The 19,305-nt window shown below is 43.0% G+C and overlaps 4 protein-coding genes across 11 annotated transcripts in view; 3 read left to right on the forward strand and 1 right to left on the reverse strand.

Moving 5' to 3' along the window:
- The first annotated feature begins 1,017 nt into the window (after nt 1-1,017).
- mos (v-mos Moloney murine sarcoma viral oncogene homolog) lies at nt 1,018-2,612 on the forward strand. Its single transcript, XM_020494087.2, has one exon. It carries the CDS (start codon nt 1,126-1,128, stop codon nt 2,131-2,133), a length of 1,008 nt encoding a protein of 335 aa, XP_020349676.1. The 5' UTR covers nt 1,018-1,125; the 3' UTR covers nt 2,134-2,612.
- Nucleotides 2,613-3,376: 764 nt separating this feature from the next.
- On the forward strand, nt 3,377-5,351 carry rps20 (ribosomal protein S20). Its single transcript, XM_020494634.2, has 4 exons — nt 3,377-3,502; nt 4,390-4,489; nt 4,687-4,760; nt 5,130-5,351. Exons 1-4 carry the CDS (start codon nt 3,500-3,502, stop codon nt 5,310-5,312), a joined length of 360 nt encoding a protein of 119 aa, XP_020350223.1. The 5' UTR covers nt 3,377-3,499; the 3' UTR covers nt 5,313-5,351.
- A 1,136-nt stretch (nt 5,352-6,487) lies between these two features.
- zgc:56231 (KISc_KIF23_like and GBP_C domain-containing protein) lies at nt 6,488-14,079 on the forward strand. 4 transcript variants are annotated; one of them, XM_020494633.2, is made up of 19 exons: nt 6,488-6,699; nt 6,776-6,909; nt 7,306-7,416; nt 7,645-7,764; nt 7,907-8,045; nt 8,765-8,949; nt 9,069-9,156; nt 9,266-9,439; nt 9,573-9,684; nt 9,778-9,840; nt 10,627-10,773; nt 10,992-11,157; nt 11,500-11,676; nt 11,816-11,955; nt 12,228-12,393; nt 12,622-12,835; nt 12,953-13,056; nt 13,383-13,502; nt 13,583-14,079. In XM_020494633.2, the coding sequence occupies exons 1-19, from the start codon at nt 6,684-6,686 to the stop codon at nt 13,622-13,624; spliced, it is 2,418 nt and encodes an 805-aa protein (XP_020350222.1). In that variant the 5' UTR covers nt 6,488-6,683; the 3' UTR covers nt 13,625-14,079. The 4 variants fall into 4 exon arrangements, with proteins under 4 accessions (XP_020350222.1, XP_020350221.1, XP_031691957.1 ...); XM_020494632.2 differs by having other exon boundaries at nt 13,603-14,079; XM_031836097.1 differs by having other exon boundaries at nt 12,956-13,056; nt 13,603-14,079.
- A 1,076-nt stretch (nt 14,080-15,155) lies between these two features.
- The window catches only part of arhgap21a (Rho GTPase activating protein 21a), a 108,282-nt gene continuing 104,132 nt past the window's right edge, over nt 15,156-19,305 (reverse strand). For all 5 annotated transcript variants that reach the window (XM_031836094.1, XM_031836093.1, XM_031836095.1 and 2 more), the window contains one exon: nt 15,156-18,964. In XM_031836094.1, the coding sequence (XP_031691954.1) occupies nt 17,285-18,964 (1,680 nt within the window). In that variant the 3' untranslated portion in view covers nt 15,156-17,284. The remainder of the gene's footprint in view (nt 18,965-19,305) is intronic.

Genomic DNA, 19,305 nt, shown 5'->3' on the forward strand with positions numbered 1-19,305 from the left:
TGGTGATTGACATGAAAGGGCTTGGGAGAGTGTTCACTTGTTGCCTCAGTATAAAATCAGGCTGAGATTACCTTGGTGAAGATGATGATGAAGAAGATAATGACTCCACGATAGGGGACACATTTTTTAAAAGGACTAGTAGTACTTATAGCGAGGGATTTGTTCAGAGGCAAACTGCATTCCAGCCATGTTGGTTTTGTTGTTCATTGCAATGCCATCCTGTGAGAATGGACTCATGTTGCTAATCATGTATATTTTACTTAAAATCTATTTTACAAACTACTGTTGTACTTGTATAAATATAGGCAAAATAATTCATATATTTGTGTATAAGTTGTGTAAAATAGAAATTAACGCTGCAGCTTTTTATAAATGTTCTAACATTGACATCATCCAAAGAGACAGATTATTTATTATCTGGCTGAGTAACCTGATTTGTTTTCATACTACCTTGCTGCTATGAGAGAGAAGAGCTGCAGTCTTCAACTCCACTGTTATTACACAGTGTAATGAAAGCTCAATAAACATAAAAGAAGGATTCATGCAAAAGTCCACAATTGTTGGTGCATTTTTTAAGTGTGTGTCAGTATGTGTGTAAAATGAGTGCTGTAATGTTGTTTTATATAGTGAAACAAGTGCATGAGAATTGTCCTGGAGTTTGAATTATTTCTTCTTATTTTATCATATTTGAATTGACTTTCTTGGTCATAGTCAAGGTCTTCAAGACAAAAATCTAATATATTTCATACATTTTACTGGAAGATAAGCCTATGCATATTGAACCAATTTGTGCTTTTAGCCACTGGTTCTGTTAGATGTGCAGATCAACAAAGAAGGTTACTGACAAAAAAATGTATTCATCCAATGACATTTTTACGTGCAGCACTTGATTTCTATCATATACAGTGCTCAATGAATGACATTTAATGAGAGCAAGATTTACCTTTTCAAACACGATTGAAGTTTCTCCCACAAAAAACGTGACTGTGACTTTAAATCAGAGGCAAATCCTCATTAGGGCTACCTCTTGGTCCAGCAATCAACTGATCTAATGACAGCTGTGTGAATAGACAGGCAACACGCGCAATCTCTTGTTTTACAGCAAGCGCACTAGGTGGTTCGAACATGCCATCCCCAATTCCCCTGACACGCTTGTTGCCTAAAGACCTTTATCCATCTCTAGATTTTGGAGCTTGCAGCAGTCCACTGGCAAAGTATTCCAACGATTCCACCCTACGAATTCCAACTCAACGGTTCCATGGGAAGGTCGCAACCAGGCTATGGTCATCCACCATTGATTGGAAGGAACTGCAATCCATGCAGCCCATCGGATCTGGGGGGTTTGGGTCCGTTTACAGAAGTGTGTACTTTGGGGAGACTGTCGCTGTCAAAAAAGTGAAGAAATGCGTCAAGAATAAACTCGCCTCCAGGCAAAGTTTTTGGGCTGAGCTAAATGCAGCTCACTTACGCCATAAGAACATTGTGCGAATTATAGCAGCTACCACGTGTATACCGGAGAATTTAGAAAACGGGGACAACATTGGCACAATAGTGATGGAATACGCAGGTGAACGAACTCTCCACCAGGTCATCTACGGTTGCGCAGAGACGCTCGAAGTGGACAGGTGGATTACGTTTTCCAAAAACATTGCGCATGGTCTTCAGTTCTTGCATTCTCATGGTATTGTTCATTTGGATATCAAACCTGCCAATGTATTGGTTTCGAGGGAGGATGTGTGTAAGATTGTTGACTTTGGCTGTTCACTGAAATTGGAGCTCGGGAGGGATCGGCCCAGCCCCCAAATGAGTCTTGGCGGGGGCACTTACACCCACCGAGCGCCTGAGCTGTTGAAGGGGGGAGACGTGTCTCCAAAATCCGACATCTACTCCCTTGGCATCACTATTTGGCAAATGATCACCAGAGAGCAGCCCTATACAGGCGACAGGCAATATGTTTTATACGCAGTAGTTGCATACGATTTACGCCCCTCGGTCACTGATGAGTCCTTCAAGTCACACCATGGGGACCTTTGCCGATCCATTGTGTCCAAGTGCTGGAGCGGTGAGCCAAGCTGGAGACCAAGCGCCCAAGATGTCATCACAGATCTGGACAAGATTCGGTCCGAACATTAACCTTTTTATTTGTAATTTTCAAGCCAGCCTATTCATGGTATGATCCGTCAGTTGTGTCCATAAATTTTTACACATTTTTAAATTTACGCACAGCTTTTACGCACAGCCAGTTATAGACTCACATGTTGTCTTACTGAATGTAAGTGAATTGTGAAAGGCAAGCCCCAATGGGACACCACAGATTAGTTTGATTCTGCCATTCTTCTGCCAATTCTGCTTAAGTGTATTTATAACACATGCTACCTAATCTACTCATTTTTTAAACGCAGAACCTCTTGAACGATTTACATTTCTGATACTTGAAGTTGGTTTTGCTCTGTGGACTAGATTGTTTTACTTGTTTACTTGATTTATAAGGATTTAATAATGTTTCAATGTCAAATAAATGTTAATGTCAGCAGCAGTCTGTGCATGTAACACACTTGAAATGTATGTAAAGTTTAGATATTTGAGATTTCATTAAACGTCCTTGATTCGTACTGGAATGGTGTTTCTAGTATTGTAATAGCATTAGTGGGATGACTTCTATAGCATCAACTGAAACAGCTTAATTAACCTGTTTTGCTCATGTTGAAATAATTTGTTTGGTAATTGTGTGTTTAGGCTTACACTTAAACTAACTTAAGCTGACTGATCTATGGCCTAACCTTCAACTAAATGTATACAATGAGTGTGTCATGTCTCAGAAGAAAATGGAACCATTTGTGTTTTAATAAGGGAAAAAAATATCAACATTGCTGCACATTTACCTAATTTTAGGCTATGAAATTGCTAGTTGAAGGTGGTTAAAACATCAACACATAAAAAGCAACAACAGCCCTACATAGCAGACAGCAACACAGGCAATAATCACATATCAGACAAGGCAGAAGAGTTTACCCATGTTGGCCACAGCACCATACTCTACACAACAGAGAAACTACAGGCTTCTTCAGGTGGAAGGTAGAAAGCTAGGTCCCTTGGAAGAACGGATTGATTTTATTTGAAACAAACAAAAATACACAGTACACAACTTTACAGGGATAACACAAAGTCAATTATTTAATTACATAGAAACAGACATGACATTACTTCGTAGAAAACTCGGATAATAAAGTATCTGGTATATTCAAGTCTTCAAGGGAGTAGAGGAGGACGGGTGCCCTTTCGAAATATTCGAACGGGTCCTTTAGGGGTGATTTGGTTCAGATACGCCTCCTTGGTGTTCAGGCTATTCTATTGGCACAAAGGTCACGTGGTGCCCGGACGTAGTGTGTATATATACGGAAGCAGGCCTCTCTCAATCCCTTTCGCGAAGAACTGACGTTCCTGACTCACCGCTGTTCGCTTGGAACTTACGAATAAGTCGGTCAGGAATATAAACAACATGGTAACATTTTATATCTTCAACTATTCGTAAACATCTTCATATAGCTAGCTCGCAATGCGGAGACTGTAAATAGATGATCAGTATGTTAACGTTGGTCGCTCTGAATCCGGGCAGTTGCACGTGTAGTTGCTAGCTAGCTAACTAGCCAGTGAAGATGGCTGGGTAGGTAGCTATTCGTTTTGGATGGCTTTCTGCCAATTTTAATGGGTCGAATCAGAACGTTGAATTAGTTCTGAGTTGTATTAATGTGACGAGGTATAGTTGGGTCGTTTCTAAATGAGTCGAGTAACTGAAGTCTGACCCATTTCCTGCTTTTTGGCTTTACCTTGTTGGCTAACTAACGAACTGACGTTAGCTTATTGGCCAACAGGACATTTCCCTCCCTTTCATTATTTCTTCCCCATATGCCAAACAGCATGACACGAATGCTCGGATAACGTACTTTAAAGCCTTAAGTGTAGATGTTTACTACACCTTGACGCCAAACCACGATAATGTAGCTGTAAGTTAATATTTCAGTGAACGTTAAAATCAATAACTAACTAATACTATGGTGTTCGTCTGCATTTTAAATTGGCCATTGAAACAGCAGGGTCTATCACGGATGCTGCAGTTGCTGAAATTCTCGTTCATCGCTTCATTTCTGGAGCTTGGATTGAGAACCGTCAGAATAGGCTACAATACATGCGTTCATTACTTCAACACCAATGGCTATGAGGATAAAAACTTGCTATGACATAGCTTAAAGCTATGACAAAATCTGATTCATAATACGCTATTCTGAGCCATGACTACACATTTGAAGCACACTCAATTTATTTGACCTCTTTTGTAAAAATATGTATATATTTTTTTACATGCGTGATTCTTTCCTTGCGCATGTGTAGGCGTTCAAGGACACCGGTAAAGCCCCTGTTGAGGCTGAGGTTGCCATCCATCGCATCCGTATCACCCTCACCAGCCGCAACGTCAAGTCTCTGGAGAAGGGTACCTTCACTTTAAATACCTTAACTTTGTCAACATCTTTGGCTATGAGGATAACAACTTAATATGACATAGCTAATGCTATGATACATTCTGATTCATAATACGCTATTCTGAGCTATGTGCACCCATTGATGTCATGTTGAAGTGCATGATGTCACCTTTATTTGACATGCAGCCCTTTCACTTAATGTTCTTAGTGTGTGCAGACCTTATCCGTGGAGCTAAGGAGAAGAACCTCAAGGTGAAGGGTCCAGTCCGTATGCCCACCAAGGTATGTACACCAGATATATACAACGGTCCTTCCCGCATCCTTGACAGCCTGGGACTCCCATCTGTGGTCTACCCTGGGTCTCTATTGAGGTGATGCCAAATCAACGACCCTTCGCTTTCTGCCCACTCCCCAGTGGTGGCTCTGATTGAATAGGGGACGACATTACAATTTTTTCAAATAAAAAGATCACTAAGGCTAAGTAGGCTGAGGGGAAATGGTAGTTTGTTTTCCACCAGGTGGCATTAGGCTCCAGGGAATGGTGTTCAAGTTATGGCGTTGTGTTAACTTGGGCAAAATACTGATTGACACTTCACCTCACCATTTGATGGGTGGTATCCTGTGTTATTTTGTTTTCTCATCTCCTTTCAGACTCTGCGCATCACCACCAGAAAGACACCCTGTGGAGAAGGCTCCAAGACCTGGGATCGTTTCCAGATGCGGATCCACAAGCGTTTGATCGACCTGCACAGTCCCTCTGAGATTGTCAAGCAGATCACCTCAATCAGCATTGAGCCTGGTGTAGAGGTTGAGGTCACCATCGCTGATGCATAAGCTGTTTTGTACCCCATGCAATAAAAGCTTTAAACATTATTGCGTGGATATTGTGGCTCATTAAATGTTGAGGGGGTTACAGGTACTACCTATGAGTGATGCTTTTATTGGTACATTTATTCTATGAAATTGGCTCAGTCAATATAGGACTATTTTAGAAACTCATACAATCGCTTTTCCTAACTTTGCTGAGCCTGGTGTGGGCTTGCAGTACAGGATGTTTGTCAATGGTGAAGACTTTAAGACCACATTTGTTTGTGGAAACTAGTAAACCTTCGAATGCTACCACGGAAGAAAGGGGAATCCTTAATGGGTTGGTTATTGGTCATTGATTGTGTTCCTTTCCCACCTGTGAGTGTAAAATATTTTTGCAATACAAGGTCTGTTCAGCTGAACATTCTGGAATTTATTTTAGGGTGGGGATGGGAGAGTAATACAAGTACATTTCAATAGCTAAGTGTCATGTAATGAAAATAAGCTAGTATGCCAGGTGGGCAGTTGCTTTCAACTGCACTTATTGTCTAACCAGAAAAAGGTATTTTGAACTTGTTTAACCTGGGTGCCAAATGGTGACTGGATTAAGTCTAGCATGTTGTAGACAAGGCATGCCTTGTATAGTCAGTGTGAATTAAATTATGGATTTGAAGCCCCCACCCTTGACACATGGAGATAACTGAAAGGCATGGATAGATGTATACAGTGTGGCTGACATTCTACATAGCCTATCAGAGGACAAGGTGGATCTAGTACCATGCTAACTCAATGGATTTTGACAAATTATAATTCTGTTTTTCAGGGATACATCTAACTCGATCTAGTTTCCCTTTCTGCTGATAACTGGGTGTGAACTCCGCTCAGGGATTTTATTATGTGCCAACTACATTCGGTTCGCTTAAGCCAAGCCAATCCTTTAAAGCCCCCGTGCAGACAAAATCCTGTTTTTTCATGTGTCACATTGTACAACATCTGAATGAACACAAAGTTTTAAAAAATACAAGCGTTGGTTGAAAATAAAATCTAGACAGAACCTTCTCAGCAGGTTTGAATGGGTGGAAATTTCAGCTTGCCTAATGACATCACCAATTGGGGAATGGACCTATAACCAGTAGGTAGGGGCCAATTTGAGATTGTGCAAACCTTCAGAAAAGTGATTGGTTAACCCAGGATTCCACCTGTTCTCAATTAAGTACTGATTTTAACCTGAAGTTGTTTGGTCTTATGTGGAGTTTCTTTGCTTACTGATATTGGAAATTCTGACTGCATGTTGTCTTGTGTTTAGGTTCATATACAATACTTTTATTTTTTTTATCAACATTTGTTGGAGAGCATTTTTCCTTAATCGTTAACAAGCAATCTATTTCATTCAACACAATGGCTTCATCCGGTCGTAAGTAAACGTGAAATACAGCAAAACTATTGGTTCTCACATACGTTTGAAACCTTACCATCTGTTTCTTGCTTAGACATGACAACAATCATTGACTTGACCCATGATGGCACAGTACTTGATGCAATGGAATCTACATGCAATGATCTCCATGCATGTAATCCCCATCGAGATGTGCTCTCAGAACTCTCCTCTATTGCTTCTACGCAGGTACTCCCAAGGTTTTTAAAATCTTTTATTTTAAATGTCACTTTTTAATTAGGCATGTCAGTTAAGAACAAATTCTTATTAACAATGACGGCCTACCTGGATAACGGTGGTGTGCCACCCTATGGGACTCCCAATCACGGCCTGGATTGGAACCAGGGACTGTAGTGCTGCCTCTTGCACTGAGATGCAGTGTCAAAGATTGCTGCGCCACTTGGGAGCCTGCAATGTTGAAGTTCTGATAATGTTACAATGGCCTATTGACTGACAGTTTGAGTAATTTGTAGAATGGCTCCCTATATAGTGCACTACTTTTGACCACTTCGTAGAGAATAGGGTTCTATTAAGGATGCAACACATGATTGTATTGACTTAACGGATGTTTTTCCCCCTGGCCAGAGTGAGGTGTTGGACACTGCAGAACAGCAGCAGCAGAGACACCAGCATTTGAGGGTCTACTTAAGGGTGAGGCCCTTTTCCAAGGATGAGATCTCCAGCAATGAGGACCAGGTATGTGGCAATGGGGATGTTGGGGGAAAAAAAAAAGAAAATGCTGATCCTAATCTAAACAGTAATATTTTAGAGTATATGGTCAGGTTTCAAATGTACCATATCATTGTCTTGACTCTGGGTTTTTATTAAAAGTTTAAAAACTATTTGAAGGTCCCGTTTCCTAATGTCCTGTAAACAATCTTCCCTGATCCACACCTCTCCCACGATCTTCTTGTCTCTCGGCAGGGTTGTGTGGTTCTTGAGAATGCCAGGACCGTAATGCTGCATGCGCCCAAAGGCTCTGCTACCATGAAGAGCAGTGAGAAGGGAGTTGGCCAGGCGATACACACATTCTCATTCTCTCAGGTTTGGCTAACATATGTGGTTAATGCCTTGTTGAGGAACAATTAGGTGGTTCCTGATCCTGACTGTAAGTCGCTCTGGATATGAGTGCCTCCTAAATGACTAAAATGTAATGTTCTTGGTCTCATGTTTTAATTTCACTCAGATCTTTGGGCCCGAGACAAAGCAGGCAGATCTCTTCGAAGGCACCATCAAAAGCCAAGTTCACGATTATCTGGAGGGGAAGAATGCTCTAGTCTTCAGCTATGGTGTGACCAATGCAGGCAAGACCCACACAATTCAAGGTAAGTCCGCTAGTAAGTAACTTCTCTGCTCATAGTGATCTTCCTGCTAATTATGCTGCCCAACTTCTGTTTGGATAGGATCTGCTTTTTTTGGGGGGGGGGGGGGGGGTTCTTGCATTTGGTATGTTGGAGGACAAGGGAGAGAGACTCACACTTAACACAGAATTTTTGCCCCATATCCCATTTGACAGACTGTACGTCTTTATCCTTGAGTTTACCTGATGAAACCAATGATGTTTATTCTATTTGTTGGCCAATTGGAGGCTTTGAAGCCACCCAATGCAATACGGGTGGTACTCAGAAGCAGTCCTCCATAGACAATTTTGTGCTTGAAACATTTCATTGAAATGCTGTAGAATCGCATTCATTCCTATCTTAGTATTTTTTTTGTAGTGGGGACCATAGCATTAGTACTCCCCAAAAAGATAAGGAATGTTTATTTTTTATGAATGTGATTTAAAAATATGCATTAAGGTGTCTGTAATAGAAAATACTTGTCAAATGACTGTAGACATAAATGCATTTCTATAGCTTACAAAAGTCTTTACAATGGAGTACCACAATGGCTGTGCAGTGGCTTAAATACATCGCCCCCTCTCTGTCATCCAGGGTTTCTACACTTTGGTTGAAACCTATGCAGCTGGCTGTGACTACTAGTCAATGAAGGACTGGCTGCAAGGGACAGACTTTCTGTATTTTTTTTTGTTGCTATGTTGCAGGATCCCAGAAAGACCCTGGTATTCTCCCCCAGGCGTTGGATGTCATCTTCAGACACATCAAAGGGAGACAGTATGAGAACATGGATCTGAAGCCGTACCTCGGTAGTGACGCTCAGTACCTAGGGCCTGACCAGGTCCAACAGGAACGAAACACCAAAGCAGCTATATTTGCTCTACTCAAAGAGGTGAACACGGACACATAATGTGGAGTAGCCTAATTAGTTGATGGGTCATGTGAAGTTGTCTTACGCTTTTATTTGTTACCCTGATCTCTTAACCCCCTTCATTCTTCACCCCCACATAGGAAAATGAACCCCCACGCGTCGGTGGAGTTTCATCCCACTCTTCCTCTACTGGAAGCCTCTCTTTCTCAGTCTCCTACGATAACACAGGTACATCACATCTGTAAGCCCATTTCTGTTCAAGTCAAACATCTGGATTCTGGACTGGCCATTGATAGAAATGCCATAACGGGATCATTTGTGGTTCTCTGCATCCTAGTTGAGTTTGTGGCTGTGTCTGGGGACCGCAGCCAGTTCGCCCTGTGGGTGTCCTTCTACGAGATCTACAACGAGAGTGTGTATGACCTGCTGCAGGCGTCGCCCACCTCCAAGACACAGAGACGCACAGCCCTCCGTGTGTGTGAGGACAGTGCGGGAAACTCGTATGTCAGAGGTGTGTGTGTAGGGAGGCAGTGGGATGATGTGCCCATTGAAATAAAGTGCCCACAAGTTCCCTTCCATTTTATTCAATGGTTGCTTTGCTCATGTAGTATTGAAATGGACTTAATCCTATTTTCCCTTTTCAGATCTAAAGTGGATCAATGTTCACAACTCTGAGGAGGCATGCAAAATTCTCAGAGTTGGAAATAAAAACCGAAGTGCTGCTTCCACTAAGATGAACCATTCATCAAGCAGAAGGCATGTTCAGTCACATTTGATTTATACTCTATGTGGATTGCTGAGATGCATAAAATAATTGTCATCTTTATGTTTTTCCCCTTGTCACAACAGCCACAGCATATTTACCATCAAATTACTGAGAATTGATGGAACTGAGGTTCAGATGATGTCAGAGTGAGTATTAACTTTCATCCATATTGTACCTGGTGTTAGGTTCTAAACAGAGTAAAAACTCAAACCAAGTTTATTCACCCATTGGGTCAAACGGCTGCAAAGAAATGTCTCCACAAGCACATATATTTATAACTTCCTACTAGGAGTCGCCTCCGTGCACAGCTAGCTAGCCAACAGATCTGTTGCTACTCAGAAACTTCATTGGTTCCTCTCACAAGTGTAGTCTTGGCCCCGCCTCCTACTAGAAACTTTGTGGGCATGTGTGTATCGGCTATGTTCCTCCTCACGTCATCTGACCTGACCTTGAGCTGAATTCCTCACTCCTCCCTAATCCACGGCTCTCCTACTGTATCAGTGACTACAAGCAGACTGTTGCCCTTTGCCTGCCTCCATAGGCTCAACTTATTTAACTTCATACATATTTTAAAGTAATCAATGTTTTAATATGATAACATGAATATGTGTGTTTCAAGCTAGAATCCAACACTGGCAAACAATGCTTGTTTCTCTACGTGCTTAAACACAATCCAACCAATGGTTTGTTCACCTAACTGCAGTTACCAGAAATCGACTCCTCCGTTAAATCCTTCATTTGTCAGCTTCATTATTTGAGTAAATTCACAAGTTTTTTTTAGGATGAATTACAATGCTGTGCTGCAACTTGCTCAAGAGTCCACGCTTTGTCCCAAGTCTGAATAAGCTGCATGACCATAGAGCCATGTGACACCACCCCATCCTTGCAACATCTCCTACTCGATGTGATTTTCTTTTCTTTTTACACCCCAGACTCTCTCTGTGTGACCTGGCTGGCTCGGAAAGATGCGGAAAAACGAAGACGTTTGGGGAGAGGCTGAAGGAAGCGGGTAACATCAACAACTCTCTGCTCATCCTGGGGAAATGCATCGCTGCCCTGCGCAGCAATCAGAGTGACAGGTACAGAACAAGTAGTACTGCCATTGATTACTAGAATGACTTATTAAAAACCACTGCTACAAAACCACCTCGACAAATTTGACCAAATGCTGCACACAAACCTGATTTGTCAGGTAAATAAATAAAAAAAAGGATGTTTTTAAACCCTGAATGAAACTGATTGGAAAGCTGATATTTGATAAACTCAAGAGTTGTCATCCTTTCCTCCCCTCTATCAGGATGAAGAACGGCTATATTCCCTTCAGGGAGAGCAAACTGACCCGTCTCTTCCAGTCCATCTTCTGTGGGAAGGGCCGAGCCTCCATGATTGTGAACATCAATCAGTGTGCTTCCACATATGACGAAACTCTCCATGTCATGAAGTTTTCTGCCATCGCTAAGCAGGTTGGTCTCTCGCCCACCCTGTCCACATTCTACTCCATCGCGGTTTAGAGTTGACTCTGAATTTCTCACGGGTTGAAAAATGTAGTGTTCAGTTGCAATGCCCTTAATCACCTTATAGGTGTCATGGTCAAATTCCATTTGTTGAAATGTCTAGCCACAAAGTGTACTTGTTCACCCTCCCGCATTGATAAGGATTAGTGTGAGAATTATGGTAGGGGGAGTAAACGAGTACGACACCCTAAACTGAAGTACTGGAAGTGTGTTCTAAATGACACCCTATTCCCTATATAGTGCACTGTTTGGCCAGAGCCCTATGGGTACTAATCACCTTTGTTGTCCTAGGTGGTCCAGCTGATCCCAACAAAGTGTCTAGAGTCTCTGACCCCGCGGCTGGTGGGGCGCGATGGGAAGCCTCTACTGAAGAACGGGGTCATCGATGACCAGGCTCTAGAGAACTACCTGTCTGAAGAAGAGCTGCTTGATGAGGATGAAGCAGACATGTCCATTTTACCCCAGGAGGTATTTTCCATCCAAACGGTCTAAAAGATTTTGCCAGTGTTCTGCGATTTCTGATTTTATTTCATAGGGATGGATGCAATATGTTAATTTACAGAATCAATGGTGTCTGATTACTTTATGAACTGCTGCTCTCTTCTAGGATCTCATAAATGTGATCGAGAATCTCAGGGCCAAGCTCCTGGCTGAGCGACGGAAGAACTTGGTCCAGGAGATTGACATCCGCAAGGAGATGGGAGACGCCATGCTGCAGCAACTCATGGAGAGTGAAGAACTCAGGAAGTGAGTGTTCCCTGAGCGTTACATGGGGCACAATCACGCCTTCCCCCTTTCCGCTATATTAGTGTTCTCATGCAATACCCATGGCAGTGCTACACATTGGTGGTGGATGGGGTGCATTGCTGCGCCATATAGTATGCAATTAATTTAAGATCTAATGACTAGCATTTGTGTAGTTTTCACTTAATTGTACAATTCCACTTTGTGCATTTGTCCACACCCATAAACTGTCCTCCAAATTATTTTCTAAAAGGACTGTGTAAATGTTTCTCTAGTCGTCAGGTGGCTGAGCTGAAGGAGAGCTACCAGGAGAAGCTGGAGAACACATTTGAGATGTACAAGGATGCCCTAAAGGACCATGCCTACCAGAGGGCCCTGGAGCGCATAGAGGATGATTACGTACCCCTTGAGGAGTTCATCGCTGAGCAGGAGAAAGTAGAGGTACTAGGACACTCACTTTAGGTGATCGACAAGGTCCTGCCACAACCACCTGATCAAATTGTCAGATATGAATTCTGTCAATTCAGGGTCAGATCTGCCGAGTGTTTGCGCCCGTTTAATTTTCCCGCTGAGTGGAAATCGTTTTCTATGGTTTATTTCCTCTGGGAAGTAAAAAAAACTAGTAGTTGTTGGAAAGGTTTGGTAAATATGGACTCATAACCCCCATAGGCACTAGAACAGAAGCTGTCTGAGATGGAACGGAAGCTGTCTAAGATGGAGCACAAGCTGTCAGGTTCCACAATGAGTTCATCTATGGTTCCAACCAGAGAGAACTCCAGCCAGACACAGAGCATCTCACAACCACCACCTGTAGCTATGCAGGAAGGGTTAACGGGCCAGTACACCATCTCCCTCGGTGTTGATTCTATTTCATTAACAAACGGTAAATCTGATTGTACAGTAAGCCTATTCTATACCTTAAACTACAAATAACTGTGCACAATAAGCCTATTAATAATTAGCCTTTCCTTTTAAATTGATATCTACCTACTGATTTCAGAAGTCTCAGCAGGGGATGTCCTCACAGCTGTTTCCAAAGATGCAGAGCAACGCAAACTCCTTTTGAAAGAGAGTGCGATGGAGAAACTCTGTGAGCAGAAAGAGGTAAGGAAACAGCCTGAAGGCATAACTTTTAGTCGGTGTTTCTATAAGGGAAAGGGGTGTAATGCATTTTGAAACGCAAGTGTTGGAACTCAAACCTGGCATTTCCATTTTTAAAATTTAACTAGGCAAGTCAGTTAAGAACAAATTCTTATTTTCAATGACGGCCTAGGAACTGTGGGTTATCTGCCTGTTCAGGGGCAGAACGACAGATTTGTACCTTGTCAGCTCAGGGATTTGAACTTGCAACCTTCCGGTTACTAGTCCAACGCTCTAACCACCAGACTACCCTACCGCCCCCCTACCGCATGTCTCTTGTTTATTTCCAGCTGATTGTGTCTTTGCAAAAAAGGATTGCAGTTCTGAATGATGCACTACATGAGGCCGGAGAGCGCTTCTTTGACAAAACGGTAGAAATAGAAACTTTACATAAGAAGCTAGCTGACCAGGTAAAGACTACATGAACCTGTGTGTATGTACAAATTAAGCCTAGTTTGTCAGTGTTCACTTAGGAAAACCTGATGTGCAGTGTCATCTCTCTGTTTTCAGGCACAGGATCTGGAGAGTATAGGTAAGGGCAATCTGGAGAAGGACAAAGAACTGGCATTGTTAAAAGAAGAGATGGCCAAGCTATCCCAGAAGTCCCCTGTCCAGTCCAAGCCCAAGCGGGGTTTCATGGCCAACATTAGGGAATCTGTGACGTCGCCACGAACAAGCACCATTGCCAGGACACTGAGGAAATCTGTCCGGACCACACCCTTGCTGAAAAGGCCCTTCCACTAACTACTGTCCTCCCCCACGTTTTAAAAATGTTTAGGGCTCTATTCAAACTCTATTGCTGAAGTGTTACAGATTGCGTGAAATAAATTAATTTAGAAATGCTTTGACATGCGGTCTCTGCAATTTGGGAACATTTCCATTTCAATCACAATTTAATGCGGAACTTCAGCGATGTGGATTGAATAGAGCCCTTAGTTCTCTTTTTTTTTCTTCTTCAAACTCTTAAATAAAATTCTACTGACTATTTATGATCCATTTCATTGGGAGACCATATCTGAAAGAATATGATAATTATTATGGCTTTCAAGTGTAATTTTAACTTCTAACGGAATGTACATTTTGTAGCTCTTTTGCTATGTTGGAAGTTGTTTCGTCAGTGGTGAAAACTGGACATCACGTTGACATTCAGGTGCCATACAAATGGTCTTTAGTCACAAGTTCTCTTCATCCAGGGCCTTGCACAGACCTTTGTGCTTAAACTTAACGAGTACCCCAATTTTCTAGATTTGTAAAAAAAATATTTTTTTAGACTCGTTGAGCAATTACAAGGGGGGGGGGGGGGGGGGGGGGAAGCAGCACAATCTAATGAGTGAAGTATTTTGCACAACTACTTTGAACTGAAATAAATGCTGCACTTTAATGACCAACACAATTCCAGTCAAAATAGAGCCCCACAGTTCTATCCATACAGACTAGCTATCAAACAGGGGAATGGTTCCAGTTTTTTTCCCACGAGATTTTTAGAAACACTTAATGTTTTGTGTAGGCTGGCATGATAACATGTAAATCTCTCGGACAAGGGGACTTCAATCGAATAAATTCCACAAATTAACTTAAAGCACTCCTGTTAATTGAAATGCATTCCAGGTGACTGCTCACTCTTGGCATTTGAGGTAAAGGGTGTCTACTAACTTTTTTTTGGGGGGGGGGTTTACTACTTGATTCCACAATGTAATAAAAACCCTGGAATGGGAGGTGTAAACTTTTGACTCGCACTGAATATACATTTATAGCTCTGACTTCATTAGATATGTACCTACATTTTGTTGGAGTGAAAGTAGATTTAGTTGAGCAAGAGAAGTGGCATCCAGGGAAAGTGTTTAAAAAAACATGACGGTTTGTGAGAATTACCCCATACAGTGCCTTCAAAGTATTTACATCCCGAATTGACAATGTATTACCTTTTTTTCTCACCCATCTATAACCAATACCCCATAATGACAGTGAAAACGTTTAATACAACTGTTGTGGTTTCCATATCTGGCAACTGAGTTAGGAAGGACACACCATTCAAAGTGTAATTAATAACCACCAGTCAAAGGTATATTCAATGTCTGCTTTTTATTTTATTGCCCTTCTTTGCGAGACATTGGCATACCTCCCTGGTCTGTGTTTGAAATTCACTGCCCAACTGAGGGACCGTACAGATGTCTCTGTACTCAACATGACTATTGTTGCACACACTGATTCCATGTGACTTGAGTAAAAATGTGCTTACTTAGGCTTGACATGACAAAGGGATAGAATACTTATTGACTCAAGACACTTCAGCTTTTCATTTGTAAACATGTCAAAAAAGGAGGATATTGTGTGCAGGCCAGTAACAAAGAAATCTCCATCTAATACATTTTAAATTCAGGTTGTAACACAATGTGGAAAAAGACAAAAGGGTGTGAATACTTCATAAAAACCACCACGGAGACGAAGGGCAAATGATCTGGTAGAGCCCCATCTGTGCACGTGCCTGCTTTGGTCAGCTGCTTTCTGGTGGTTGAGGTTGGACTGCAATACTGATGACACACAGCAGCTGCTAATGCCATACTAATTACCACTTATGCTCCTTAGTTAACTCCTTTAGTAGCAAGCTCAAGGCTCATACTATTCATCACTTGCAATATTAGAATTATCAGCGAAGCTCCCCCAAACAAATCATATTAGCCAGCACTTCACTTTTCACCATCTATATCAGTGGACCATTTAATGGCTCGATTCAACCCATAGCGCTGTAGCGAGATCTAAACTCAAAGGTTATTTCTGATTGAGCCGACATACTGTGAATGCAGTTGCCATGAACACAGGAACATTTCCTTTAAATTTATACTGCGCTGTAGCACAGGTCTTCAGCGCCACAGATTCAATTAGCCCAAATCAACTGATCTAAACTAATCATTAAAGGTTGCACATGGATAGTGCTCCATTGGCTCTCCTTTGCAAATCAGGAAAACTAAGCCTCAAGAAAAACAACCTGGAACAGGACAAACAGATTAAAATAAAGATGATTTATTTCCAGTGTTTCTTGAGGGTGTTGCACCCTTGTTTTGCTGCACACAGGCAAGATATTCACTGTCCAGGAAGCATTGTTTCATGCAGTTCTCAGAGAGGAACATTTCTCCATAAGTAACCATGCTTTTTTTACTGCACTTGAAAAATACAAAGAAAAAAATATATATACATGAAATATATACATTGAATTATGAACTTAATATTTAAAATTCACATGTAGCGAATAAAAAAAGCGAGGACCCAAAAAAACAAGACTGGAATGCCTTGGAAATGGAAGCTTGGATTTTTGCACAATGTTACTTTTTTAAAAACAGTAAAATAGTGTATCTGTGATACAATTAAGTAATTAAACAAAAGTGTTTACAAGTGTGGAATAAAACATGGCACCCAATCTATTCACAGAAATCAATTCAAGAGGCACTTTTTCTTTAATGAAGAATCAAACATTATTAAAGATTTGAAAAAATGTGGACTTGAATTGTACAGAGGGTTCAGTTTAGCAACTGTACCAAGCATCTATCATACATTGCACTACATTAGACTTATTTGATAAAAACAACTATAATTCTGTCCCTCAAGCAAATATCTGTCTGCTATGATGCACTGTAAAAAATAACTTCCCACAGTACACAGCACAGAAAGCAGCCCTCGGAAATATGAGCATACAGATGAAAAACAATTTCTAACAAGCAACTGTGTTAGTCAACATAATTAAGAATATACATTGAAAATATCTACCTCTTGTAGAATTAGATATGTATTCCTTAGTAATACTCAAGTTAATGCACCACAGTCCAGGCTTTCACATCCCACTGATTTGTGTGCTGTCGATCACACAAAACCACCTATGAATGTTCTTGTCACATTCTTCTATGACTGGGGTTTGAGCACAAGGATGGAAGTGAATTTTTTTCATGTCTGTCCCAGTATAAGACACCAAGTCAACTAAAGCGATTACACATGAAAAAACCTTATCTTCACTCCAGTTACATTTCTTATGAGCCTATACACATATGTACAGTAGATATATAAAATATATATTTGTAAAAAAAAAAAGAAAAAAAGAAAAGTGCAGTAACCCTTGCTAAGGTATCTAAATACATACGTAAACCCGTTCTCTCTTTCTCTCATGCGCTCACTCTCGTACACTCAACACACCCTTGCTGTTTCATAGATACTGATAGAATCGCGAGCGGACAACTTGTGCTCCTGATAGTTTGTGTGGGTGCGCGTCGTCAGCCGCCAGGTTGAGGCTGGCTTTGTTTCTGCCTTGCGGCCCACCTCCGTTCACTTGCTCCCCCACCATGGGCTGAAGGCATGGGGAGCCAGAGGGAGAGGGTCTCTCTGGGGTGGTACCCTGGGCTTGTGCCCTGTTCCCCTCGGGGACAACTTTGGGTGGGCTGTCCATGCTGAACTCTGACACTCCGGCCCGACAGCGCTCGCGGGCGATCCAGTCCCGAATGGAGAAGTCCTGAGAGGAGCACTTTGGCTTGAGGCGGTCCATGGCTGACAGCTCAGCCGCCTGGTCCACCCCGCCTTGCTCCCTCCAGTCGTTGATGACGGCCAGTTCTGCAAAGTCCCGCTGGCCCCCCATGGTGTGCCTACGACGGATGTTTTTCTTCTTGCTGCGCGTCTCCGGGGAAGACTGGCTCTTCTGGGCACCCACGCCAAACATGTCATCAGCAGATGTGCGCAGACGGAACTTGAGCCTTTCTGTGATATTGAGGCGCAAGGCAGGCTCGGGAGGGCGCTCCGACTCACTTCGGGAGGAAGAGTTGAGGCTGCTGGTAGACTGCCCCTTCTTCATCACCTCCAAGACACGAGACAGTCGTGTTGACTCCGACCTGCCCTCGACACGTTCCCCGCTGCCAGTCCCACCCTCTACTGATGACTCACTATCCGTCTTCTGTCGCAGGGACCGCCTCCTGGAGAGTGTGTCACACTCAATCAGCCTGTGGGAGGGAAAGAGGCGACGGGGTTCCAGTTTAGGAGTCGTCTTCCCGTCAGCTGCTGCAGGATCAGGCTTTTCTGGCCCATGCCCAGTCTGGTTCTGCACTAAGACAGGCATGATTTGGACATTGCCGCCCCCCGTAGCAAACACAGGGAAGTCGCTTTCGCTGTCAGTCTCCATGGGCCGGCCTTCACTGATAAGCTCGCTGCGCTCGTCATCTGCCTCGTCCCCACCCTGAACCTCTGGACTGAGTGCGCTAGAGTCTGCTGCAGTCAGGAAGGTGATGGACGAGGTGGTGGAATAGTCCGAGGTGATGGAGCTCACCTCTGCCCCAGCTGACGCCCCAGCCCCAGCCACCGATAGATCAGGAGCAGCAGCCCCTGACACCCACTTCTTAGGTCGTGCCCTGGGCATGGAAGCCCCAGAGCTCATGGTGCCCAGATCAGAAATGGGCTCATCCAGATGGGACGGGGTGTCCGAAAAAGAGGGCTTTCCAAGCTGAGCTGTGCGGTAACTGAGTCTGGGGGAGCCAGAGTTTTTGAGTGAGGGGGCAGGTGAGGACTGCCTTGACAAGGGCTTTTCCCTTAAAAAGAAAGAGTTCCTGTGCTCCTTTTTGCCTTTGGGCGTGAGCTCAATACCTCTTCCGTTCTCCTCTCCTGTTTTTGCTTGCTCTTTTGCTTCAGGGCTGACACTGATCCCTTGCTCCACCTCCAGGCCTCTGTGATTCTGCTTCTGGCCAGGGAGCTCCTTCTTAGGGAACACTGAGTCTAGGTCATCATCAGAGCTGCTAAGCTGCGGCTTGTCCTTGGGCTTCTTTCTTTTGCGGTTGGCTGCAGCAAAGATCGAGGAGACCAGGTGCTCGCGGCTGCACTGGTCCTTCCCGGACCCCCAGGAACCCTATAGAGAGGGAGAGAAACAAGTCAGAACTTGTACCACAGAAACCCCCCTTGCGAGAACAACACACAGAAAAACCCTCTAACCCCTGCCTGAGTTCTTGGCCAACCAGTACTGCACCTGTTCCTCTGAAAATGCCACAAACCAAAAGGGTGGACAGAGAGTAGGAACATTAGTGACAGGAGGACAACTACAACTGAACCATGCAAGCCTTTCAGCAACAACAGAAGCAGTAACAGCAGCGCACTAAAGCAGCCCCAGCAAGGGAAGCTTGATGTTCTGCATGAACTCATGTGTTCTGAGTCAAAGCTGAGAGAAGCAGCCAGATGACAGCAGTGCAGTAA

The sequence above is a fragment of the Oncorhynchus kisutch genome, linkage group LG11 (genome assembly GCF_002021735.2).
Source record: "Oncorhynchus kisutch isolate 150728-3 linkage group LG11, Okis_V2, whole genome shotgun sequence".
NCBI lineage: Eukaryota > Metazoa > Chordata > Actinopteri > Salmoniformes > Salmonidae > Oncorhynchus > Oncorhynchus kisutch.